General features: G+C 40.1%; 1 protein-coding gene across 1 annotated transcript in view; it reads left to right on the top strand.

The window, feature by feature from the left end:
- LOC102856627 (osteoclast-stimulating factor 1-like) overlaps positions 1 to 14,420 on the top strand; it is a 61,544-nt gene extending 47,124 nt beyond the window's left edge. Inside the window, exons 5-10 of the mRNA XM_006892003.1 lie at positions 82 to 135; positions 2,226 to 2,333; positions 4,254 to 4,303; positions 6,383 to 6,461; positions 9,083 to 9,181; positions 14,362 to 14,420. Coding sequence (XP_006892065.1) covers positions 82 to 135; positions 2,226 to 2,333; positions 4,254 to 4,303; positions 6,383 to 6,461; positions 9,083 to 9,181; positions 14,362 to 14,420 — 449 coding nt within the window. The remainder of the gene's footprint in view (positions 1 to 81; positions 136 to 2,225; positions 2,334 to 4,253; positions 4,304 to 6,382; positions 6,462 to 9,082; positions 9,182 to 14,361) is intronic.
- Positions 14,421 to 27,146: the final 12,726 nt, after the last annotated feature.

Genomic DNA, 27,146 nt, shown 5'->3' with positions numbered 1-27,146 from the left:
TGTCATTTCCGCTGAGTGTGTGGCTCCAGTGAAACCATTTATTTGGCATCCTCAACTTTGTGCTCTTTTTCTCCCCACCAGTGGCTGAGCAGGCAGAATCCATTGACAATCCACTGCATGAAGCTGCAAAAAGAGGTAGGTGTGGGTCCTTTTAAAGGCACGTATGTTAAGTGTATAGTTGATGAGTTTTGACAAATCAATATACCCATAACCAACCCCCAGATCGAGGCCTAGAACATTTGTACCCACCTCCCTATTCCCCGCCACCTGGAGTTGCCTGGTGCCCCTTCGAGTGTGATTTTACTTTTGCACTGTTAGTCAGTAAACACTTTTGAGTACTGGACTTGACATGTAGTGGGGGGAGGCAAGTAGAAAGTCCTGGGCTGTGACTCCCTGAACTTAAGAATCAGGTCGGGGAGAGAGATGTATTAGAGATCATAAGTAAGCCCAGCCATTGATGTTTATGTTAAATAGCTTCTAGAGGCCAGAGTGATGCACTGGAGGGCGGGGGTTCAGGCTTCCTGGGGAACAGTAGTTAGGAGAGGATTGGCATTGTTGCAAGTGTGAAGTTTTTTTCTGTGTGTGTTTCTCTGTGTGTAGGTGTATGTGTCTCTTGTTATCTCCCTCTCTGTCTTTCTCTCTCTCTCTCTGTTTCTGTGTGTGTGTGTGTGAGAGAGAGTGTGAGAGTGAGTGTGTGTAGGGAAGGGTGAGGGATACAGGGATACAGCAGACAACAGAGAAGAAGCTGTAGTGGCTGAGTAGGTAAATGATGAGCCTGTGCCTTTGGCTTTATCCTCGATCTGTAGTTCTTGACTGAAGGTAACTGATTCTCCTCAAACTCTGGGGGTATTTAACATCAGGAGACATTTTAAATAGCTCTGGTTGCAAAATGCACAATGTGTTGTGCTGTTAACAGAGAGATTTTGGTTCAGATCCACCAGCTGCTTCACAGCAGGAAGATGGGCAGTCTCCTCCCATCAAGATATACGGCTTGGAAACCTGATGAAGGGTCTCTATGAGTCAGAATGACTTGGTGGAGGCTGGTTTGGGGGAGACATATTGACTGTCATGTCTGAGGGGTTTTTATTGGTATTTTTGGATAGAGGCTAAAGATGCTACTACACATTCTACAGAGCCCAGGGCAATCCCCAACACAAAGAATTGCATGACCCTAAATGTCAGCAGTCCTGTTGTTGATCAGCTACACTTCAGATAGTGGAGAGTTAGCTGTAAGCTTTCAGTGAGCTCTACTTCATTCTGTTTGAGATCTTTTTGAAATCTGAAGATGTAAAAGAAAATGACTGGGTTAGGTTGTCACAAAGAGAAAACTACTTGATGATACTTCTAAGAATTTCTGATAAGCTCAATTAACATCAGTGTAGTCCGTAGGGAGTTGTACTGCTAGCCCAGCTTCTTTGTTGTTTGCTGTATCCCTCACACTTCCCTACACACACACACACACACACACACACACACACACACACACACACACTCTCACACACACTCACAGAGAGCGAGCGCGAGAGCAAGAAACACATACAGCTACACACAGACACACACAGAAAAACACTCACACTTCCACAATGGCAATCCTCTCCTAACTACAGTTCACTAGGAAGCCTGAATCTCCTGCCCAGGAATGCGAACCCACTGGTGTCTGTGGGAGAAAGTTGCGCATTCACCTCCCTTGGGATTTACAGCCTGGTAAACCTGCTGGAGGGTCAGCTGTGGTTTTTGAGTTTTGAATTGAAGACTGGCATTAGCCTAAGGGTATGAAATGAATAGTTATACTTTAGTTTTATAGAGCAACAGCTTTGAGTGGATAATTTAATGCTGCTTTTCTTGTAAGAATTGGAAAGCATTTTGAATATAACTATCAAAAGTGCCTGATGACTTTAGGTTTGACAATTTGTCACCAAATTCCAGAATAGTACAAAGAAAATAAAAGAAATTTTTATTTTTACAAAGCAGAAATACTTTAAGTAGATCCATTAAAAACAATTTTTCCATTAACCCACCATTAAAAATTGATGTTAATGGTTTCTATTAATAAACTGCACATCAGAATGTACCAAAATGAATGCATTAGTGGCCATGCCTTAATTTGAAACTTGCTGATTAATCCATTACAAATGGAGCTTTGTGTGGGATGAAATGGATTTAAAAGCAAAGTAAAAATAAAAATCTTCTTTTGCGGTGTCTTTATAAATGTAAAATTCTTCCAGGCAACTTGAGCTGGTTGAGAGAGTGTTTGGACAACCGAGTTGGAGTCAATGGCTTAGACAAAGCCGGGAGCACCGCCTTGTACTGGGCCTGCCACGGAGGCCACAAAGGTATTCAGATTTTCTTTCTGCCATTCATGTCCACGCCTCTGAAAATGTGCCTCAGCCAAGGCTGTCAGATTAGAAAAATGAAATAAAGCTCTGGTTATTCTTGTGACCCCTCTAAACATCAGCCAAAGTGTTTGTTCCGGAACCTCAGTGAAAACAGTGAGTGTGAAACAGTGGGTGTGGGAGTGTGGTTGCTTAGTCTCACTGTGTGAACCACTCTGCCTTGAAAGACTGGAAACTTCTTTTCCTCTCTCTGGCCTAGAAGAATTACGAGAAAACAGCAGCCATATGAAAGCTAACCTCCTATCTACTCTTACAGAGGAAGGGGCCAGGATTGGCTCACTACCTTAATTTTTTAGAAGTATGGTTTTGTTGTTTTAAGCTGAGGCAAGCTGTTAAACTCAGGAGGAAGACTGTTTTAGTGATTTTGTTGATACATGATTATAATCAGTTAATAAAATTGACATTTTAGACATATTTTAACTTGACTAAACATCTACCCATCTCCTTACTTTCTACCTATTCCTACATAAAAACAAGGACAAGACAGGAAGCCAGCAGATTATTAGCATTGTTGTTGTAGGTGCTGTCAGGTAGACTTAAACTCATGGCCACCCTGTGAAGAGCAGATATGAGCCCCGTTCTGTCCTTTATCGCCCTCGCAGTTTCTGGCATGCTTAAGGCCACTGTTACAGCCACTGTATCTGTCCATCTTGTTGAGAGTCTTCCACTCTTCTTCTGACCTTCCACCTTTTCCAGCCTGATGTCCTTTTCCAAGGTCTAGCAGCTCCTCCTGACAACATGCCCAAAATATATGAGACAAAGTTTCACCATTCTTGTTGCTAAGGAGCACTCAGGTTGCACTTCCTCCAAGATAGATTCATTTGCTTTTTTGGCAGCCCATGCCATGTTGTTGTTATGTGTCGTTACGTCACTTGCACCTCATAGCGACCCTGGGTACAACCCTATGTACAACAGCCCTGAAACCTGCTCTACCCTGTGCCAACCTATTGGCTCTGACGCACCCATCACCCCAGTCACTGAATCAGTCTATGTCATGGAGGGTCTTCCTCTCTTCCTCTGTCCCTCCACCCTCCCAAGCATGATGTGCCTCTCCAAGGACTGGTCCCTCCTTGCAACATGTCCAAAGTATGTCACACGAAGCCCCAGATTCCTTGCCTCCAAGGACCAGCCTGGTCTCACCCTCTCTAGGACAAACTTGTTTGTTCTCCTGGCAGTCCATGGTATATTCAACAAACACTCTTCTCCAGCACCACACACAAAGGCTCTTTCTGTCATCCCTAGTCATTGTCCAACTTCCTGATGCATAGCAAGTAATTGTGAAGACCATGGCCTGGATCAGGCACATCTTAGTCTCCAGATTGACATTGTTGCTTTTCAGTACTCTGGAGAGGTCCCTGACAGCAAATGTTCCTAATGCAATTCATCTTTTGATTTCCTGGCTTGTGGTACCAAGAGTGTTGATTGTGGAGCCAACCAAGCAAACTAAAGCTGTTAACAATCTCAGTCTCTTTACCATCTATCATAATGCTGCAATTCTTAGCCAGCAAAAATTCATGAATGCTTCCCACAGAAGCCTTTTTTATTTTAATGAATGTAACACAAGTTAGATATCTGAATCCTGAATATGATAGTTAATGCAGAAATATTTATTTATGTAATAGATGTCTTGTGGAAATGGAGAAGCTAAATTTCTTTGAAATAAAAGAATATTTTCCTAAATCTATTTTTTTCCACATCTCTAATTTTTTGTGTTTATACAGATCGTGACAGCTTTAGAAGTATCTTCTTAAATGACTAATGTTGCAGCTTGCTTTAAAGAGTTTCTTTTTTAGAACTCTTACTATGTCTAATTTTATCAGGCTCTTTCTTTTAATAACATCTTTTCTGTTTGGATTGCAGATATTGTGGAAATGCTGTTTACTCAGCCAAATATTGAACTGAACCAACAGGTGAGCCCGCCACCCCTGCTGTCATGTACACACCAGCCTGGTCGTCTTAGTACAGCCTCACTTATAGGCATGACAAATTCTTGGCATCTGGACCTGCCCTTTTCTCATTTATTATTTGATGTCATATTTGAAATCAAAATACTGCTTTAACATTTAAATCGTATAAAATCCAGAATGCTTATCTCACCTTTCATCATATTTCCACTTTTGTTTCTTCTTGTGCTTATAATTTACATTGATAAAAATTCCATTTATGGAGCAGACTCATAATTAATAGTAATTCATCAGCTTGAGGCCTCAGCTTGGTTTCCTGTTTGGTAGGGGAAGGCTTTATCTCTTTAGCTGCCCCACAGAGTCCCAGATTTTAGCTTCAATATCCCAGAAGCCAGTCTTTTTACAGGTATGACCATGTGGTCATATCACAGTTTGAGGCTGTATTTCTACATATGTTTACATTATTATGACCTTTTGACTGTTATTCACTACTAATACAATCTGTTATGCTCCTTCCTTAAATACCTTTTTGTTTCTATACTTAAGGTCCTCCCCTCTTTGGTATCTCTAAAACTCTATACTTTAAAAGAATCATTTATTTTAATGTGGTGAAAATGTACATGATAAAACATAAGCCATCTTGCCAACTTCTGTGTTTAATTAATTTTCATCTTCAGGTTGTACAATCTTTTTCATTATCTTTTCGCAGATCTTTCCATTATCATTAACATAAAATTGATGCCCTTTTCCTTATACTTTGTTGTTGTTGTGTACCATAGTGTCGGTTACTCAGTCCTGCCCCAGTGTTTCCAGAGACCCTCAGTTCCTGATTCTTAACAGGCTTCTGTGGGCCTTACTGCCCATGATTTCTCTAGCTGTCGGCACCTGCACTTCTGCCTTTGCTCAGCAGACTCCATCTCTTGTCTTCCAGAAATAACTCTCATCACTTGAGTTCCCTTTGCTGTGCCCTTTGGAATTTTATATGGTTATGGTAATTTACTTGGACCAAGAGGCAGTTGTCAGAACAGAGCAAGGAGACACTACATGGTTCAAAATCAAGAAGGGGGTTCATCAGGGCTGTATTTTGTCTCCATACCTTTTCAGTCTGTATGCAGAACAGATCATCCAAGACGTTGGGCTGTATGAGGAGGAATGTGGCATCAGGATTGGTGGAAGAGTCATCAACAACCTGCGTTATTCGAATGACACAACCCTGCTTGCTGAAATGAAGGAAGACCTGAAGCGCTTGCTGCAGAAGGTCAGGGACTGCAGCCTTCAATATGGATTGAAGCTCAACATCAAGAAAACAAAGATTCTCACCACTGGGCCAATTGGCAGCATCAGTATGGATGGTGAAGAGGTTGAGATAGTTAAGTTTTAGTTTACTTGGTTCCACAGTCAACACTCTTGGTAACAGCAGCCAGGAAATCAGGAGACAAATTGCATTGGGAAAGTCAGCTGTGAGGGACCTCTGAAGAGTACTGAAGAGCAGTGATGTCAGGCTGGAGGCTAAGGTGCACCTGATCCAGGCTTTAGTCTATGCAATTACGTGCTATACATCGGAGAGTTGGACGGTGAATAGGGATGATAGAAAAGAGAATTGATGCCTTTCAGCTGTGGTGCTGGAGAAGAATGTTGAATATACCATGGACTGCTAGGAGAACAAACAGGTTTGTCCTGGAGAGGGTGAAGCCGGAATGCTTCTTGGAGTCAAGGATTCTGAAGCTTCGTCTGACATATTTTGGACATATTGCAAGGAGGGACTGGTCCTTAGAGAGGGACATCATGTTTGGGAGAGTGGCTGGGCTGCGCAGGAGAGGAAGACCCTCAATGAGATGGATCGATTTTGTGAGCAGAGTGGTGGGAATGAGTGTGTTTGAGACGCCGAGGTTGGCACAGGATAGAATGGTGTTTAGGGCTCTTGTACATAGGGTTGCTATGAGTCACAAGCGACTCGAAGGCACATAACAACAACAATGATATGGTAATTTATATGTTAGGTTTTACTTGATAAACCTACCCAGTGTATTTCTTTTTCTTTACTCACTATTTTGAAAATATTGCTTTCTCTTTTTATCACTGTAGAACAAGCTGGGGGACACAGCATTGCATGCTGCCGCCTGGAAGGGTTATGCAGACATTGTCCAGTTGCTTCTGGCAAAAGGTAAAGTTTCTTCTATTCTTATCTGGCTCTTGCTTAATTTAAAAATAAACTACACGCAGCCACAATAGCAAAGTTCAACAGGGCAGCAAACAAGTGCTGGTGAAGTTGTGGGGAGATTGGAACTCTTATTCAGTGCTGGTGAGAATGTAAAATTGTACAGCCACTATGGAAAGCAGTCTGACACTCTCTCAAAAAGTTGGAAATAGAAATATCATTTGACCCAGCGATTCTACTGGGAATATATCCTACAGAAACCAGGTCCATGCACAACTCAAACAGATACTTGCACACCCATGTTTATTGCTGCGTTATTCACAATAGCAAAGAGTTAGAAACAACCTAAGTGCCCATTAACAAACGAATGGATAGAAACACTGTGGTACATTCACACAATGGATCATAATGCAACACTGAAAAACAATGAACTTGTAAAACATCATACAACTTGGGGGAGCTTGGAGAACATTATGTTGAGTAAGATATCTCAGTCACAAAAAGATAAATACTGTATAACACTGATATTATAAAATAGGACTGACATGGGGAATGTTGAGAGAGAATGAGAGAAGAGTAGGTACATAATGAACACTGCAGTAGAATAGATGAGGGGAAGAACTGTCTAAAAGGAATCCATGATTAGGCATTATATGTTTAACAACAATCTGGAACAAGGGGTACATTGTTGGGAGGGCTGGGCAGGAAGACGAAAATGTGCAACAGTGAATTTAAAAAAATTAAAAAACAAAAAAATAAACTCTATCCAATCATAGCATTTGAAACATTAGAAAGAATTAAGCTTCCTTGTCTTTAAACTGGGGCCCTGGTCATTTGGTGTGTTGGGTTGCTAATGGAAAATTTAACAGTCCAGAACTACCATGTGGGAGAAAGATGAGGCCGTTTCCTCCCATGAAGCTGTATAGTCTTGGAACTGAGGGAATGTCACCATGAGCTGGTTTGGTTAGATCCTTGCTGTCTTAAAACTGAGCTGCAATCATCATTTTGTCAGTATAGCAGTTATTATACTGTGTGAGATGAGATGCTTGAGGTTGATGTGTTTAAATTTTTAGTTATAAGTTAAAATTATGGGAAGGTTTAAAATTACATGTATAACATTCCTAATGACTTACTGTCCATTTCTCCATGATTACACAGCAGTAGAAGGAAGTTGTGCATGAGTATGTGTATGCGAGGATTCTGTTTGAGGAAGCTATTTGAGTAAAGTTCCTGAGGACTCTTCTCACAGGAAGTCCTTGTCAGATGTTGAAATGTCCTTCGCCCTGAACAGATGCTGCATGTACAGAGATGAATGTCAACCCCTAAAGTTTCTGTTTTTATACAAAGTTAGACTTAAAAGTGATATTGTAGACTGAGTATCCATCCATTCGTCCATTTGTCCCACAAGTATTACTTACCCCATACGTTGGTCCAGGCATATTGTAGTAAACACCTGAACTATACCACTTGGGGGCCTTGACATCTGTTACAAAGTTTGAACCCCAAGTCACACTGTTGAACTATCAGGGATCCTTTTAGTAATGTCTTGAAATACATAAGAGAAATTGTCTTCTCTTAAGTATATGAATGATGTAAACTCCAGGACCCTCGGAAAGAATCTAAGTGCACTAACAGGTCAGCCATCAGCCCCGTGAGCTATTGAGTCCTTGAAGTGAGGCTTGCTGAATTCAGTTGTGCAAACTTTAATGAGGGAAAAGGTAAAATATCATCGCAATTTTTGCATGATTATGTACTGAAGTGATAATATTTAACATATACTGAGTTTAATGTATTATTACAATTAACCTTTTGAAAATATATTGCTAAGAATTGAATGCCACTGTATGTTACACTTTGTAAAAATTACAGAACAATATATGTGGTGTGATCTATCTAGTATATGTGCACATAAAATGTCTGTGGACACATTGATACACATTAAGGAACAAGAAATCCCACCCATCCATGGAGAATGCTTACTCTGGAGATGGTTGCAGGTGGGAACAAGGAAGATTGGGAATGAAATTAATTTCTCCTTTTAAGTGCTTAATTGAGAATGCTTTCATGAATTTTGTATATACATTTAAATACAAAAGGACAAGTTAAAAAAAAGCATAGAAAAATGGACTATATATGAACCAGAATTTCCTCTGGGTTTTCTTATGTATCCATGCTAGTAATTTGCACTGAATTTGCTTATAATGTCTCTCCAACTCAGTTCCCTTGGTCCTTTGCAAAGATTATAGTGAGCAGGAGCAAAGGTCGTTTGGAATTTAATCATCAAAACGCTCTTGCTGAGGCAGTTGCCACCATGAAGTCTCACTGGTGATTTGGGCTTTATATCGTGGACTAGTCAGCCCCATATTGCGGAGTTCATGTCCACTTAATCCTATAGGGACTCTGAGGGAAATGCTATGCTTATTTGACCATAATTTACTCATGTGTTAAGCTACCCACCCAATTAAAGATGTTGGTCTCCTGTTGTAGACTTCTACTCTTTTGAGAAAGTTTATGTCTAGGCCAGAACTGTTGTGTTTTGCTGATTCTTTCTGATTGCAGAGAGATTGGCTGACTGACTATCTAGTCTTTCCAAACACCTCTAATTGCCTCCTCTTGTGTTGGGAAAGGTGCTAGAACAGACCTAAGAAACAACGAGAAGAAGCTGGCACTGGACATGGCTACGAATGCCGCCTGTGCGTCTCTCCTTAAAAAGAAGCAAAGCACAGGTATGTGGACTCCATCTCCTTTCTTCCTGGTGCCTTTGTGACCAAGATTTAGCAATGTAGTGTTGAGGGGAAGTGTTCTTGATATACTGTTCCAGTGGCTCCGAAGTTTAATGTTATATCTTTGTCTATACTGGAACCTCTGTTACATCTTTGGTCTAAACTGGAACCTCCAAAAACGAAGCCATATGACTACATGCATGCATCTTAGCAAGTTTTTATATTTATTTTTTTAAAAATACTTTTGTTTACATTTTCTCTCCTCCCTTTTGTTTCTTGCAACCAGATTTTCATTACCTTGACTTTCTTTACCCTCTCTGTCAGCGAACCAAGGTCTTCATTCCCTTGTTTCAGATTCATGTTTATGGTATTATTAATTATTTTAAATTAAGCCTTGAATAGCACAATGACTATATTTTGCTTTTATTTAAGACAAAAGTATTAATAAACTCTCATAAAAATTGTTCTAAACTTTGCTAAACATTTTGGAATCTGTTCATTGTAGGATGATGTTTTTGTTTTTTTTTAAACATATTGGATAGGCATATTTTCTTTGTGCTCAAAATATTTATAACAAAACATTTACCAGTTCAGAACTTTTACATACTTATAACTCAGTGAGCTGGATAATATTCCTCATGTCATGTGGCCATTGTTTTTATTTTCCAAATTATTCCATCTAAATGTGCTTTCTTAAAGATAAAAGTATCTACTGATACGGGAGAGCAAATGTGAAATGATGGAAACTTAGAACAGTTGCTTTGAAAGGAATCATATTAAACATACTTGAATCATTCATGATTACTGTTCAGAGGCTGGCTGGTTATTTGATCTTTGGGTTGAACCTAGAATCTGTTCAGTATGGCCCACTAAGTACGTTCCCAAATGGTTCATTCATTATAGCATTGTAAGTCCTGAAAGATGGCCAGTAGGCCACCGGAGCTCCCTCATTAATGTGACTTGGAAGCATAAACCAACAACTGACACATAAAAAGCTTTCATTCTCTAGAAAGAAATATGCATAATGTAATACTCACTTTTTTGCAGCTCTTTTTCATTGTCATCTCACATTCCAAAGCTTTATTAATAGTGCATTAGTGGGAGCTCTGGTGGCCTAATGGCAAGAAGCTGTGCTGCAATCTCAAAAGGCACGTGGTTCAAATCCACCAGATGCTCTGCTGGAGAAGGAGGGGCAATCTCCTCCTGTGCCAGTCAGATCCGACTCAATGGTGCACAACAAGGAAAAAAGTGCTTTAGTGTCAAAAGTTTAGAATGACCTATGCTGGCTTAAAAAATCACCAAAGCAACCAACTTTTCATAAAACACATTTCCCTTATAGGCACTAAATGCATTCATTTTCATTTTAACTTGAGGGTATTATTCCTTTCGGAGTTCTCAAAACTGTGTAATGAGATCTGGATTACTTTTCTGTTTTTGTAATTTTACTTGGATTCTCATTAGTTTCTAAGCCCTTCAAACACATGTTTCTCCCTCAGGTGTGTCTCATCATTTTATTGGAATAAGTAAAGTTATGCTGTCCACATACCATTCCTGGAACAAACGAGATAAAATCTGTGGGCCAGCTTGAGTGACTGCTTTAGTCTTTCAAAATGAAGAAACCATCTCTAAACAAGCTGTCCAAAATCACCCACCTCACTTACCACTTCAAATTCCCATCTCAGCTCTCCACACAACTCTATCCTTGTTTGTCCTTTACCTCAGATGTATCTTCCTCCCATCCCACATTTTTTTCTTCTAATTTCGGATAAACCAGTTCTCAACAAAAGCAGAACAAATTTTTTTTCTTTTTAATTTTTTTACATTATTTATTTTAAATTTTACATTGATTTGCATACAAATTGTATGCAATTTGTATACATTGGGTTTCACGCTATCCTTCATTCACATTGTGTTTTATACACTCATTCTCATTATGTTTTTATAACATCAGTCACCATTAAGCCATGCACTTTATTACCCTGTCTTTTCAGATTCCTGTAGGATCTTTCCCATTTCCTTTACCCATCCCCCTCCAACCCACCAAACTGTGTGACCTTATGATATCCCCTCCTGCTGACCTTCACACCTTTATTCCCACCCCTTTCACCCTTGGGTCCCCATACACATGGCTCTATGCAGTATTTATCCTTATAAGAGAACAAATAGTTCTTACAAGTTACTCATATAGGTTCTGCTAACTGATATTTAGCAGCTGAGCTGTGTTTCCTGGCTCTGTTTGCACTACTGCCTGAGCAGTCACTCTCTTGGACCACTTTTGCTTGTGATCTGCCATCTCTTTACCGCTTTCCTTAGGGAAGGAAGTAAGAGAGTGGCCTAACTTTCCCTCTGTGCCACTGATTTCCTGTAGTTTTATGGCTACCTTTAGAACATCCTAGCCAATAGAATGCTTTTGTATGAGCTGAACATTGTAATTGTCTCATATAAATGATAAGCTGGGTCATGATGACCAAGATCTGCTCAGATCTCACAGAGCTGAAGCCTTTACATTAGCAGCATGAGCTGGCCAAGGCAGATGGTAAACCCTTCTCTTTTCTGCCCCCACCCCCCTTCTCAATTAGGACCAGAAGGTTTACTTCAAGTGTCTTTAGTCTACCTGCCTAAAGTTATGATATTTAAAAAACCCAATTCATTAAATGACATAACTGCAGGACTCCTCAAAACCAAGAAATTATTTTCATAGATGGCTTATCTTTTTCTTGCTCATCCCACCAGTAACCCAGTTAATAAAGTTTTAGATCATTAACTTGACCCTAGTTTGTCTGAAATTGGTATGCAGCTGATTGTCTCCTTCAAAGAGCAATGTCTTGGATTTCTATGAAAAAAGAATTCACTAGGTACTATTACCAAGAAGGGTTGTTGTTGTTGTTAAGTGCTGTCGGGTTGATTATGACTCATAGCAACCCTATGAACAAAAGATTTGAACCCTGTTCTTTAACTATCATCGTTTCTCTGATGTTCATAGTTTCCAGAAGCAGGTTGTTTAGGAAGTGAATGCCAATCCTGCTTTCAAAGCAGTCTTAATCTGGGAGTTCCACCAAACACTGTCCATCATGGATAACCATTAAGGCATTTGACACACCAGAGGCATAGCATTCAAGATCACAGCAAACCCAACTTACTTCAGTACAGCAAATGGACAGATCAGTGCTGTTCATTTAGGAGAACGTTTGTGCCAAACACAGTAACACTGGCCCTCGAGCCCAACCAACATTTAAATTGAAAGGATTGCCCGTCAGATCGTGGTTGATTTAAACAAGAGACTTCCAGCCCATAGCTCATTGTTAGCTAAATCCAGTCAGCTCACACGATTGTGGACAAAATAAAAACCAGCCAAACAGTCCACATCCAACCCTCCACCAACACAAGAGAACCCACCTTCCAGAATCCAACTGCTTCACACATGAGCCTCCAAACTGGAGACTTTGTCTTTAGTTGTTTATATGTGCATTCCAGCTGACTGTTACTCATAGTAACTCAATGAACAGCAGAGCTGAATCTTGTCCTATCCTGCACCATCCTTGCCATCTCTGATATGCTGGGTCCCATCATTACAGTCACTGTCAATCCAGCTTGTTGAGGAGCTTCCTCTCTTTCGCTCATCCTCTGCCTTTCCCAGAATAAGATCTTTTTTTCCTAAGGACTAGCCCCTCTTGAAAACATTCCCAAAGTGTATGAGGTGAGGTTTTACCATTCTTGCCTCCTAAGGAACTGTTCTTGAAGGAAGGAATGCTAGTTGCACTTCCTTTAAGACAAATTTGCTTGCTTAGAATATTGGGAGGGTGGAGATGGAGCTATATTTGTGAGGTCAGCCCTTCAATTAAAAAAATAAATAAATTAAGGTACGCTTAAAATTAAGTGCATCATTCTCAAGTGTTCTGACTAGTGAATTGTTTACTGGATTTACACCTACACACCACAAGTCAGATCAAGATTGAAAACATTTCCTGCAGCCCCAAATCCTCCCTCAGTATCCTCTGTAAAAATATGCACTATTTCAACATTTGTAACCATTGTTTAGCTTATGTTCTTGAACTTCATGTGCATGGGTCATACAGAGTGTACGTTTTTGTCTTTAACTTTCTGTTTGCCATATATAAACCACCGATGGTTTGTTGTTTGTTATGTGACAAGAGTACACAAGGGTCATGGGGATCAAGATGTGTGGACCAGAGGTATGGGTGGGTGGGAAGTGTGGTGAGGAGACGAGTCACCCTCAACGCCTGTGAGGAGGTGAGACGTTTTCCCCAAGGACATGCCTAGGTTTGCATTTTATTTTACTCCATAAAATTAAACCTCAGATAACTCGTTGCTGTAGGAATTTGACTAGAAAGTTGAATAAGTAAACAGTTGATGAGATGCTGTCTTCCACTGAGCCCTACTCAAAGTTGATTTTAACATTTGATGGGTTGAGTTATTTCCATTTTTTTCATTTCCATCTCTTTTTCATTTCATGTCTGAGTATACGTAATTTAACAATGCTTCCTAAAATGAACCTGAAGCGTCTTTATTTTCTTACTCTTTCTTTTCCTTTTCCCCTATCAGTTTGCATCCTGCCTGGTGATGTTGCCTTCAGATAAGGCGGCAGGCTGTGGACCAGCTGAGCCACGAGGCGCTAGTCACTGGTGGAGAGGAGGTTGCGAGCGCCATGGCCATAGTGGTGGTTTCTGGTGTGTCGGCTTCGGTCATGATGCATGTAGTGGCTTTCTGTTGGAACTAGTCATGCTACTCTAGCACCCTGTTCTCTGCGTGTAGCAAATACACAGAAGCTCTGGCGGTGTAGTATGTAAGCAGTGAGTTGCTAACCCTGAGGCTTTGACTAGTTTGAATACACCCGCAGCTGAGAGGAAAGAAGATGAGCAATCTCCTCCCTTGCAGTTTACAGCCTCAGAACCCAGCGAGAGGGCTAACGCTGAGTGGTTCTGGTTCAGCAGCACTAAGTGAGGGAGTGAGTGAATGTGTAAGCAGATTAATGTGTCTGTCGACTAGAGTAGCAGCACAAACAGGCTGAAAAGATAAATAGAAAAAGATCTCAAGCAGTCCCTAGATCATAGGGGAGGTTTTGTTTGCAGACTTGTCAAAAGCGTCAAAAGTGAGGAAGGAAAAAAAATATATCAAAACACTTTTGTAATTTTTCTCTTGCTTTCCCATCCCATTCCGTCTAGATGCAGTTCGGACATTAAGCAATGCCGAAGACTATATTGATGAGGAAGACTCAGATTAATTCCCTTCCAGAGATTTGGGATCTAAAACTTGTGTTGCTTTTGCCATTCCAGAATCTTATCTTTGCCAGAAGAGTGTTGGTAACTGTTTAGAAAAAAAAAGTCTGTTTGAATGTGGCGGTGTTGCACTATGTTTGAGTAGAACATGTATGTGAGTAGTTCTCGCCTTTGGTTTGCCAAGCAGTGACTGGATACCTTGCTGTATTATGTTCATTTATGTCCACCAGAGTAGACAAAGGAGTTTATATCTATTTATCAAGTTAAAGAAATTTTAAGAATTTTTTTCCTTAAAATATATCAAGTTTTTTTCTTTTTAGTTTAAGTTCTTTACCTCAAGAATTGAGATATTTTGAAAGGATTTTTTAAAGGAAGGAAAAGGCTCATTGTGATCGTAAACCAAAATACATATAGCAAATTGTCAGCTATTCTGACAAAAATAAACATTTTAAGAGACTTTGTGCTGTTGGTCTATCTTTTTTCTCTTGTCAATCATTTCTGGTAAATAAGCTTGGTATGTTTTCTTTATAGGTAAGAACTTATTTTGCCATTTAAATGATAGTTAAATCTGCTAGCACAGAAGAATTGTAGTATACCAATTGTGTTTAGTATCATGCATTTGCTTTGATTACAATTAAGACAGTACTTATTGAGAAGTTGCATTTCTAAGAAAATATATAAGTTTAATACTTACAAGACTTTCAGTTTTATTTCTAAGGTTATAGGGTCTGTAAGGTTAAAAAGATTGATTTCCTTATCATAGAAGATAGAGTTTTCCAAAGGGAGGAGGTGTGAATATTTTTGTGTCAATTTTTCAGTCTACTGACATGTATATTCTCAAAGCACAGATCTAGTCCAAAATGATGAATATTCTTTTACCAATGCATCACCTGCCATTACTATCAACCTTCTTGGATTTTGTTCTTGTTGTTGTGTACCGTAGAGTTGGAACCGACCCATAGCTGACTCCTATGGGGTTTCAGAGGAAGTTAATCACATGGGAGGAGACTGCACATTCTTTTTCCACAGAGCAGCTGGTGGTTTTGAACTGTGTGCCTTCAGAATTGCAGTGCAGCTTCTTGCCAGTACACAGATGCCACCAGAGCTCATACTAGTGACATTTAATCTGAGGTTTTATTGTATATCTCTTCAGTGATTATACTAAAAATATCATGGCCATTGGACTTCATCTATAATTTAGGTGCTAGACCCCAAAGTATATTTTGAAAGAAGCCTTTGAAGCTAATTTCTAAAAAGGAGATTGGTAAAGAGAAGGAAATGCCTGAAGAAGAAAGTGGGTTAGCTCAGGAAATGGACAACCTCCTCTAAGAGTTTGTTCTGTGGCTGTTCAGTTTTTCTTTCTGGGGCCCTGTTTGAGTTCTTTCTAGGGATCCCACAGAATTTTAGCAGAAAAGTAATTTGTGGAGTGGTGAAACACATAGCAAAGAATGAATATAAATTCTGGAGATAATGGAAAAGGAATATTTTCTTTTAAAAAGAAATATGTTATTAAATTTGAATTAAATATTTATATTGCTTATTATGTATAAAATGGAATATAGGAAGTCCTTGTTGAAGTTTAACTCTTCCAATAGAAGCTATAAGGATTCGGTCTTTAAAATGGCCTGTGCCCTAACAAAAAGCTTCTAGAGACTGCTGTGACTTTTTACTCTTTACTGCGGCCTTCAGTAATTAAGGTAGAGGGCAGCTACACCCTACTAATGTCTTAACATGAACAGAAATAGTACAATGTAGAAGAATAGGGAAGTATGATATGCTCAAGTTAGATAGGTTATTTAAGTATTTGAGGAGAAAAATAATGAAGACTTCATTATTGTATGTATTTAACATTATTGAGCTTGTTTGAATTGTAGAAAGCTGGCTAACTAGTTTTTGGCTTTTGAGGTGTTTGTTTGTTTGTTTTTCCCCCTTTCTTTGCCTCCCCCAAACCCCTTTTTTGGTTTGAGTAGATTGGAAGCAGGAGTGGCATCCACTTCCTAAACAACATGCCTCTGGAAACTATGAACTTTGACAAATGTTGATAGTTTTGTTCATAGGGTCACTATGAGTCATGCTCGACTTGACGACAATGAACAACAACAACAGAAACTTAAGGATGTGCCTGAGTTTTGGGTGTAACAGGACAGCTCTTTGTGGTTGGAGCTCCACAGGAAAGTTTATGCTTGCTTCTTGCCTACTCAGCTTTTCAGGATGCCAGATGAACTGGGCCTTCTCAGAGACTCGTGCTGAAGTCAGCAACGAAGTCTGTTCTAGAAACTCGCCCCTCTTCTGACACTGCCGCAATGGCATTTGTACAGAGGACAGGAGGAACAGCTTTGAATCCATTCTGGAAATGACTTAGGGCTTTTTGCTGTAACCTGAGCCTATGCTGCTATGACCTGAACTCTCCAGCCTCTCATCCGTTAGATAGGAAATGCATCCAACCACTTGAACAGTTAGATATTTGACTAACAGCCTTATGCAAAGACATTTTTATCATAATTTCCTATTTTTGTTTCCTCCTCAGGACTGAGCTGTTACAGATTTCTCTTGTTGCACTGGCTTCTGTAATTTTGGGTGCACTCTCACTAGTTCCTTTTTCCACTAGATTAGCTGCATTATTACCAAAAAGGAAATAGTGAACAAAGCAGTGGCAGTCCCTTGTGATTTTTATCCCGCCTACTAAAAAAAAAAAGTTGATAGAACACTGGAAAGGCAGTCACAGAGAGTTTGATGGAAGAAAGTATCATTTCTTCCTTTAAGCTTTCTTCATAAATTTTCTTTAGTGTGTAAAATTTCTGATTGACTTGATTTAATTTATTCTGAGTACTATCTTTTCTCCTAATATACTTGAGAGCTTGACATTTACATGTGAGCATGGGCATTTTTCTCTCAACATTGATTTTGGAGTTTGTCCACTTAACATTGCAGACGCGTACATGGCAGTGTCCTGTGAAGCAACAACACATGACCCATGGTGATTGCTGATTACTGAAGGTAAACGTTGGGTAGGAGAAATTGTATAAAAGGTCCTGCTATCTGTTTTAACTGAAAATACAGCTTTGGTAAACAGTTTCCTTAAAGAACAGGAAAAATTGCAGGCCGCAAAATTATGGTTATCACATTCTTATTTCTTAATAACAAGGTTTTACCTCTGCCCCGCCTTTGAAATGACATAAAATTAAATAAAACTACCATTTATTACATGTCTGCTCTGCCAGATTCTGTGCTTGGCACTTTCACAGACATGATGTCAATAACCCTGAGTGGTAAACTTTTAGGTTCCTATCTTTTACAGAGAAGCTATGGTTTGAAGAAATGAAGTAATTTGTTCAAGGTCACACGGCTTAAATGTAGAGTGCAAATCTGATGCGCCCCAAGCCTGTGTACCTGTTGCCCATTGATACACCATCTGCGGTTTATCAGGTAGGTGTGCAGATCGGCTAGCTGCTTTTTCAAGTCAAGCCCTGGACATAGACATTGAATAAACTCAACTTATTTTCTAATCAGAGATATCTTTTAATTAAAGCAACTCTTAAGAGCTCTTATAAAGGATTTTTGATCATCTACCACCACCCCCAACTCCAGTTTCAATGAAACGTTTTGGTTGGAAATAACCCAGACAATATATGATGTAATGAAGCAATCTTACCTCCAGGTCTCCCATATTCCCTGCTCTGCCACTGGACAGTGACACAGTACTTAACAAGGAAAACCTGCATTAGCAGCAGCTGTCGCCCTTGCCTTGGGAGTCAGGCACTGAGTATTGCAAATGATTAATATGCTCAGTTGCTAATCAGAAAGTTGTAAGTTTGAGTCTACCAGTGGTACCTTAAGAAAGCCTTGGCATTCTACTGTGGAAAATCCTACCAACTCTTACAGGCATGGAGGGACCACAAGTTAGACCACAAGTTAGAATCAGCTTAATAGCTACTGAGTCCTGGCTTCCCTTACCCTGAATTTACATTGTTCAATTCAGTAATATCTGTGGACATCCTGAGTGGTCCTCCTAAATTTCTCTGTATAATGAAAATAATGTCATTGGAAAGAGTCCATGAATGTCTCCTCTGAGTCTTGGGAGCTCGTGGCCATGTAGGTGACATCACAGCTCCCAGGCCTCCTGCCAGAGGCTGTCTTCCTGGGTTTGTATACAGGCTCAGCTTCCATCCTATACGTGCAGGCTTGTCCTGCCAGACACTGGAGGGAGGCTGGTTTCAGGCTGTGACTAGAAGTGAAAACATGAAATCCAAAGGGGGTGGGAGCCAGTGAGGAAGCAGGGAGGAAAGTGGAAGAAGAAACAAGGAAGAAGGAGGCTGACAGCAAAGAAGTAATGGGGGCCTGGAAGATTGCAAGTTACAGAAAGGGGCTTATGATTAGGAAAGGCCTGCTCATCATTGTTTCGGTTATTAAAGTAATTTTGAAATCAAGTAGGGAAAATACCTTTACCATTGTTTCAGTTTTACAGTTTCTTTAGAATGATTTGAATGTTTGAACGATGTTGTGCTTAATATTTTGAATTCCTTGCATCTAGTTCTACTCATCTATTTCTGGGGGGAAAAAGCCATTGGAAACCAATGGAGCACAGTTCTAGAGTGATACATGTAGGTCATTGTGTGTCCGACTCTGCCTGACAACTCCAAAAAGTAAAACTATGAAAAAGGACATTCTCAGCAAGAAAGTAACTATCTCACTCGTAATATGAATTTAAAATTGAAGTTATCCATTTGAACAAATTAGTGAGCTTTTGAACTTAATATACTTCCCCTAAAAGGTCATAACTTCTGAGAACTTACACTCACACTCTCAAGGGAATGTAGAGAAGTTAAGGCACTTAGGAATGAAGTATCCCACAATTCTCACTATAAGATGACAGAGTAAGAACTAGTTAGAACATTTCATCATCATTCCCCATTCTAGAAGATAAATAACCAAGATCACCAAAAAGTACAGGCTTCTGTGAGGACTAAGATACAGAAGTGAGTCACGTTTTACACAAGGTGACTTAAAGAGTCAGCCACAGCCACCTCTTATCTGAGACTGGACATAGCTTAGAAGAGTCCACCAGATAAAGCTCTCAGGTAGGAAGTGTCAGGTTGCACCAGGGAATGCCTGGCTTACTGTTTGGTCACATTAGATGCTTGCCCAGGTCTTGATCCCCAGAACATGTCTGTGTTAAGGATCAGGTGATGCTGGCTCCTCCTCTGCCATTGCTGCCTCAGGTTTTCAGAGGATTCTCACCTGAGTTGCAGGGATGTCACAGCATAACCCAGTGTGGCTGCTGTTTCAACTTTCTAGCTTGTGATGATGCCCTCATCACACATATATCCCTTCTCTACATCAGGACGCACAAAGAACCTGTGTCCTGGGAGGAGAATAGAATAATAGTGGATAGATAATAAACATTATACTAGAACATATGAAGGAAAGAACTGATTAAGCAGAATATATGATTAGGCCTTATATGTATGAATATACCCCAGAAAAAGAGGTACATTGCAAAGAGAACTGGAGGGATGGGGAGAGGTAATGGTGCAACAATGAATTAATATTAAAAAAATAAAGTGAACTGGTGAGGGGGAACCGAGGGAGAGGGAGTAAAATATGCAACAATGATTGAATGAAAATAACTTTTCTGTAAATTTTTTGTTAAAATAAATTAAAAATTTTATTAATAAAAAGAAACAGGACCAGGTGATGTTGTTACATGCAGTCGAGTCACTTGCAATTCACAGCAACTCTATTTACAGTAGCTCTGAACTCTACCTATCTTGAGCTAATTTCTGACACCACTAACCCCATTACCTCAGTCACTAAGTCAGCCCGTCTCATCCAGTGTTTTCTTCTCTTGCACTATTCCTCCACCCTTCCAAACATGATGTCATTGTCCAAAGGATTGGTCCCTCCTGGCAACATGCCCAAAGTATGTGAGACAGAGCTTTAAAATCCTTGACTCCAAGGAGAAGCTTGGTTTTACCCTGTCAAGGGTAGACTTGTTTGTTCTTTTAGCAGTCCATGGCATGCTCAATATTCTTCGCCAACACTGCAACTCAAAGACATTGATTTTTCTTCTGTCATCCTTAGTCATTTTCCATCTCTGATACATAGCAAGTTGTTGCAGAGATCATGGCCTGGATCAGGCACAGCTTAGTCTCCAGACTGATATTGCTCTTCAGTCACTGGAGAAGTCCCTAAGAGCATATTTTCCAAGAAAAAGTACTAGGATCTTCCCTGCAGATTGTGAATCTGGTGCGGTTTCATCATAGTGGATTTTACTGTATCTCTAGATCTGTAATCGGTGTTCTAAGAGTCATTTTTTATATGTTATTTACTCTTTGGCTACCACTTACTAATGTGATTTGAAGTCTGTGAATGTTTTCTTTCTAACTTTGAAAATGAAAAGTTACGATTATCACCATTTTTTTTATTATTAGTGAGTAGTCTCTTTTGTTAAGTAAGTAGCACTGTTGTTGTTGTGTGCCACAGAGTCAGAACCGGCCCATAGCTGACCCTCCGGCAGGTTTTTAGAAGCATAGCAAATTGCCCATCCTGCCACGTGCCCTCAGGACAGCACAGCTTCTTACCTCTAGGCCACCAGAGCTCCCTATTTCTATTTCAGTCATTTATCCTCCAGTAAGAAGAATCAAATGGACTATCCCATGGACTGTCAAAAAAACAAACAGGTCTGTCTTGGAGGAAGTGCATCCAGAATGTTGCTTAGAGGCAAGGATGGTAACACTTCATCTCACATACTTTAAGCATGTTGTCAAGAGGGTCAGTCCTGCTGTAAATCATACTGGAAGAGGCTACTTTATCTTTGTTTTATCCTTGGATCTACTAATCGGTTTGAATTGCTAACTTGACCTTTTGATTTGCAGTGAGACACTTGATCTTTTATATAACCAAAGCTCATTTGTCATGAGAATACATACAACAAGTATGCTATTTCTACATGTACAACTCAAGGACATTAACAGGAAAGCTACAGCATGGAGTGTAAAGACACGAGGTTGAGTGAAATAAGTCAGTCACAAAAGGGCAGATACTTAATGGTTTCTTATGTAAAGATAAGGAAAAAACAAGGATCAAAATTATTACTGATTAATGAGGCCAGGAGAGAGCAAAGTGGGGATTGCTTATGAAATTTTAAATTTTAATTTCTAATAATGGAAAAACCATGCTGATTAAGGGCAGGCTGTGCAATTAGAAACTTTAATTGGCATAGGTTTTGTTTTGTATGTTCTCAACAACAGCAAAATAAAGTCGTCTAAGATAAAAAACCCCAGCAAAATAACCAACCAACCAAAGATTAAATAAACTCTCCACTTACTGCTTAAAAAAAAAAAGAAGATTCAGTCCTTGGAAAAACACATCCTGCTAGAAAAGGTGGAGGGTCAGAGAGGAAAAAGACCTTTAACAAGATGGATTAGCATGGTGGCTAGCAGTGGGCCCACACATATCAGAGACCGTGAGGATGGTACAGGACAAGGCAAGGTTAAGATCTGTTGAAAGGGTGCTACATGCGTCAGCTCGATGGCACACAACAGTTGCAACAACTGTTACTGCTGCTAACTATTAGGAATTTTTTCCCCACTAGGAAATTTCATGGTAGCGCAAATGACTAAGTTGTTTTAGAAAAATTATGCAGAGTGACGTTCACCTGGAGACTCCTCTGAAGAAGCGTCCACTGATGTGATTCTGAAAAAGCCACTGGAGACCTGTGGGCACAGTCCTAGAATGGAGCATGTGGGTCATTAGAGCCAGAATCCACTTGGCAACTGCAAAATAGAAAAACACAAAAAAGGAAATTTTGACAAGAAAATTATAACTACTGAAATGGAAGTTGTTGTTGGTTGTGTTTTTTTTTTTTAAATTTATTTTATTCTGGTTTACATACAAAGTTAGTAAAATTCATACACATTGTTTTTCACACCGGACCTTTTTTCCTTTCCTTTACCAGTTCCTTCCTCTACCCATTAAATTATGTGACCCTATATTTAATGCCCTCCCCCTCCTTGGATCCTTGTACATGCTTTACAATAATGATCCTATACAGTATTTGTCTTTATGACACTGAATTAGTTCACTTAGCATAATGCTCTCCAGTCCCTCCCATGCTAGGTAGTAATTTACAAAATAAAAAGACTTTGCATTGGGAAAATCTGCTATCAAAGACCTCCCCAAAGTGCTAAAGAGCAAGGATATCGGTTTAAAGACTAAGATGCCCTTTATCTAAGTCATGATGTTTTCATTTGCTTCCCTGTGCATTTGGACAATGAATAAGGAAGGAAAAAAAAATAACAATGCATTTGAATGGTGGTATTAGCAAAAAAATACTGAATATCCCAGGGTGTGCCAAAAAAGAAACAAGTGCAGCCAGGAGGAAGTGCAACCAGGGTGCTCCTTAGAAGGAAGAATGATGAACATGCTTTGAGCATGTTGTAAGAGGACAAGTCCTTGGTAGGAGGGGGCATGTTGGGAAAGGTGGAGAGACAGAGAAAGAGAAGACAACCTTCAACGAGATGGAATGACATATGGGCGTTGAGGACGGTGCAGGATAGGGCAAGGTTCCAGCTTGTTCTCAGAGTGGCTATGAGTTGCAGTTGACTCAACGTCATCTAAAAACAACAGTTAAAAGTAGAAGCTACTTCATGAGGTGTCTGGCACAGCAAGTGCACAAATGTACTGAGTCAATGATGGACTGAATTATGAAAAGACAGTTCAACTCCTAACCATGTCCCAGGCAGGAGTAAAGGGAGGTCCTAACTTCCATGTGCAGTTTTGGAAGCTACCCTCAGCAATTTCTACTTTGATTTCACTGACCACAGATGTGTTACATGGCTTCCCTAGCTGCAGTGAGTTTGATCAATGATCCCTGAATGTAACCAGGGCCTTGTTACTAGGGAAAGGAGAGAAGTGATCCTGGAAAGACAACTACCAGTCTGTCGGTCCCCCAGTGGAAACTCTGGAGAGATGTGACATCAAATTCAGTGCCTGTCTACATTTAAGGAACAAATCTTTCTGATTCTCTGTCAATGTTCTGTCCTTTGGGCTTTGAGTGTCTGTGTGGGCGATCAATGGTGTTGAGTGTTTGAAATTACTGCCTGAAGGGAGAATCGCCAAAAGGGGAAGCTCTGGCTCACTCATGTGTAATTGAACTCTCACTGTTTCAATCAGACTTCAATTTGCACTGATCAATAGCTGCAGATGGAACACTCTGATGTTGATTTGACTCTAGTTACCTTATCGATTAAATGGACCTTCTTGGGACAAAGCCTGGGAACTTAACTACCATAAGAGAATGGATGCCAAGCGCAAAACAAATGCAAACACAAGGGCTTTATAAGTTGGCACGACCTGTATACTATATACTTTTTACTGTATACTGTATACTTTTACTGTATATAATACACTATATACTTTGGGTATATTTTTTGAAAAGCGTCGTTTAATTTAGGTATTAACTCAGAACCCCTTGTTGTTGATTTGGAACCAACTCATAGCTGACCTTCCAGTGGATTTCCATAATTATAAATGCAACAGGAGGAGATTGCCCATTTTTCTCCCATGGAGCTGCTAGTGGATTCGAACCTCCAGAGAGGCGTGACCTTCTGGTTAGTCATGCAGCTCCTTATGGACTAGGCCACCAGTGTTCCTTTGTTTAACATTTAACTGCAGTTATTGACTGAGAAGAAAAAAACTAGGCTTGCTCCATCTTTTTAAAACTTTTTCTTCCAGCCTGTCCTTTTTCCATTCCTTCCTCCCTTAACACCCAATTTCCAGGCTGGTGTGTCAAGCCTGTCTCCATAATGATGTCTCTCAGATCTGTCCTTTCCGTCTCCATTACTATCCCCCAGATCTCCAAGGGGAGTTTTTGCTCCTGTTCATGGGATACCATCTGAAAAGTAAAATAAACCATGAAGGAATGTTGTTATTGATTTAAAGATAAGCTGCAGATAAGAGACAGCCCTATAATGATCAGAAGGAGCAAAAGTTGTAGTAAATATGAAAATGATGATAAATAATTAAGTTTTTTACTTATTTACAAATGTGATACTCAGTGCCTGGCACGCAGAATAGACTCATAGCTGATTTTCCAGTGATTTTTCAGAGGCTTTAAGTCACACAGAAGGAGATTTACCATCTTTCTCTATCAGAGTGGCTGGTAGATTCAAACCACGTATCATTGGATTGACAGTGCACTGCAATAGGTAGGGAGATAGATAGATAGACAGACAGACAGATACTCTGTGTAGTATCATATCTCAATATATACCTCTCTCTCAAATTGCTTTGTATGCATATGAGAGTTGGACAATGAATAAGAATGACTTAAACAATATTTACCAAAAGAACAACTAAGTCTATCTTCAAGGAAGTTCCATCAGGTTGCTCTTTAAAGGCAAGAATGGTGAAACTTTGTCTCACATATGTTAGGCATTTTACCCTCACAACAAGGTGAATTGACACAGTGACCAAACCAACAGGCTCAGACGTGTTGGAGATTGTGAGGTTGGCAAAGGACAAGACAAGATTCTGATCTGTTGTTCACAAGGTTGCTCTGAGTTGCAGTTAACTCAGTGACACACAACAATAACAACAACAACAACATATATACCTGACTGACAGACATGTTACGTGGTCCCATGCAATCCTCACAGTCACTGCCATGTTCAAGCCTATCAATGTGTCTATTCTGCTAACTCTTCTCATTTAGGGCCCTCCTGACCCTGGCAGGTCAAGTACTTCACCAAACAGTGTGCTTTCTCTTCCAGTGATTGATGCCTCTTCATGATGTGTTCAAACAAGCTAGTTGGAGAATATTTGATTATTCTCCATAAGCTTTTTATATGGTGATTTTCAGAAAAGGATCATCAGGCCTTTCTTTCTCGTCTTATTCTACAAGCTTGGCTGAAATATGTTCACAGAGGTGACTTTGTTGGTGAGTGTGATACTGATGACATAGTTTCTAGCATCAAAGAAAAATGCAAGACATCACAGTATGACACACTCACAGACAAGTGGTACACACACACACACACACACACACACACACACCCTGCTGTATTTTTATTAAAATAACTTGTATGTTCAGTGTTTGTTTCCCCAGTGAAGTATTTTTCTAAGTTCACTATATTGTTAGGTGCATCAAGTCATCTATGACTCATAGCAACCCAATGTACAACAGCTCTGAAGCCTACCTGTCCTGATCCAGTCTCACTGACTCCAGCACACCTACCCTCATTGCCCCAGTTACTGTGTCAATCATCTCATCAGGGGTGTCCTCTACTGCACCAACATTTTTTTAAAAAACTATTGTGTTTACAAAAATTCTTCCTGGGGAGGATGCAGTTGGCAAACAAATGTAGTATGAATGTATCATTTGCATTAAAATACAGTGTATCTGTACAGATTATGTGTGTGTGTATATGTATTTATGCCAGGAAACTCCATGAAGGTGCTTAACAACAACAACAATATATTTATATGGCATGGTGACTAAAAGGTTGGTAGTTTGAACTGATCATATGCTTCATAGGAGGAAGATGTGTCAGTCTTCTTCCCTAATGATTCTTTGCCCCGAGGGCAAATGCATATGAGCCAGAATAAACAACACAACAGCAGTTTAACACAAGGATTCTTTGGTGGCAAAATAATTAAGCTGTAAATTATGAGCTGAAAGGTTGATAGTTCAGAACTACCCAGAGGCACATCAGGAGACAGACTTGTAACCTGCTTCCTAAAGATCAGTCTTTGTAAAGCCTCTGGGACAGTTCAGTTCTACACACATGAGGCCACCTTGAGTCTGAATCAATTCCACTAACAACAATCTGAGGGAACAAGTACCTGGATGGTGCAGATGGTTTGTGCTTGACTCCTAGCCAGCACGCTGACAATTTGAATCCACTCAGCAGGACTGTAGGGAGTTGCGGTGGCCTAGTGGTAAGAGCTGAGCTGCCAATCCCAAGGCATATGGTTCGGATGCACGCACGGCTCTGTGGGAGAAAGTTGGGCAGTTTCCTTCAAGGCAGTTTACTGTCCCCGAAAACCTGCCGGAGGGTCAGCGATGGGTCGGTTCCGACTCTACAGTACACAACAACAACAACAACATATATGAAATAAATACTTGAAAAAAATCACAAAAACCTCATTGCTGTGGAGCTGAAGCAACTCACAGCTGACCTTCTAGTGGGTTTTAAAGGTGTAAATTGCAGGGAAGGAGATTGCTCATCCTTCTGTGGATTCATGGTGGATGCAGATCAGCAGGAGGCATGACCTTCGGGCTCACAGTGCAACTCACCATGGGCCACCAGAGCGCCGGCATGATAGACGCTTCCCTGCAATCCCAAAGGCCCGTGACTTAAATCTACCGGCTGCCTGGTGGGAGGATGGGCAGTCCCCTCTCATGAGATTTACTGCCTGTGGAGACCCGCTAGAGGATCAGCTATGAGTGGATCCCACTCTATAGCTTACAACAACATATATAAAATACACTTTCTATATAGTGAGGAAGTCTGGTGGCCTATGGTAAGGAATTGCACTGCCATGCTAAAGGCATGCAGTTCAAATCCACTAGATGCTCCATGGGAGAAAAATGAGCAGTCTTCTCCATTTGAGAAGATTGTAGCCTCTGAAAAACCCAATGACAGGCCAGCTATTAGTTGTTCCAATTTGATGGTAACAACAATAACAGTTCTAAAATAGACATATAAAAAAGTTCTTTAAAAAAAAAG

The sequence above is a fragment of the Elephantulus edwardii genome, unplaced genomic scaffold (assembly GCF_000299155.1).
Source record: "Elephantulus edwardii isolate Elephantulus edwardi_28Jun2011 unplaced genomic scaffold, EleEdw1.0 scaffold00108, whole genome shotgun sequence".
NCBI classification, from domain to species: domain Eukaryota; kingdom Metazoa; phylum Chordata; class Mammalia; order Macroscelidea; family Macroscelididae; genus Elephantulus; species Elephantulus edwardii.
The sequence above is the reverse complement of the archived record's forward strand: the minus strand, read 5'-3'. Positions and strand labels throughout refer to the sequence as shown.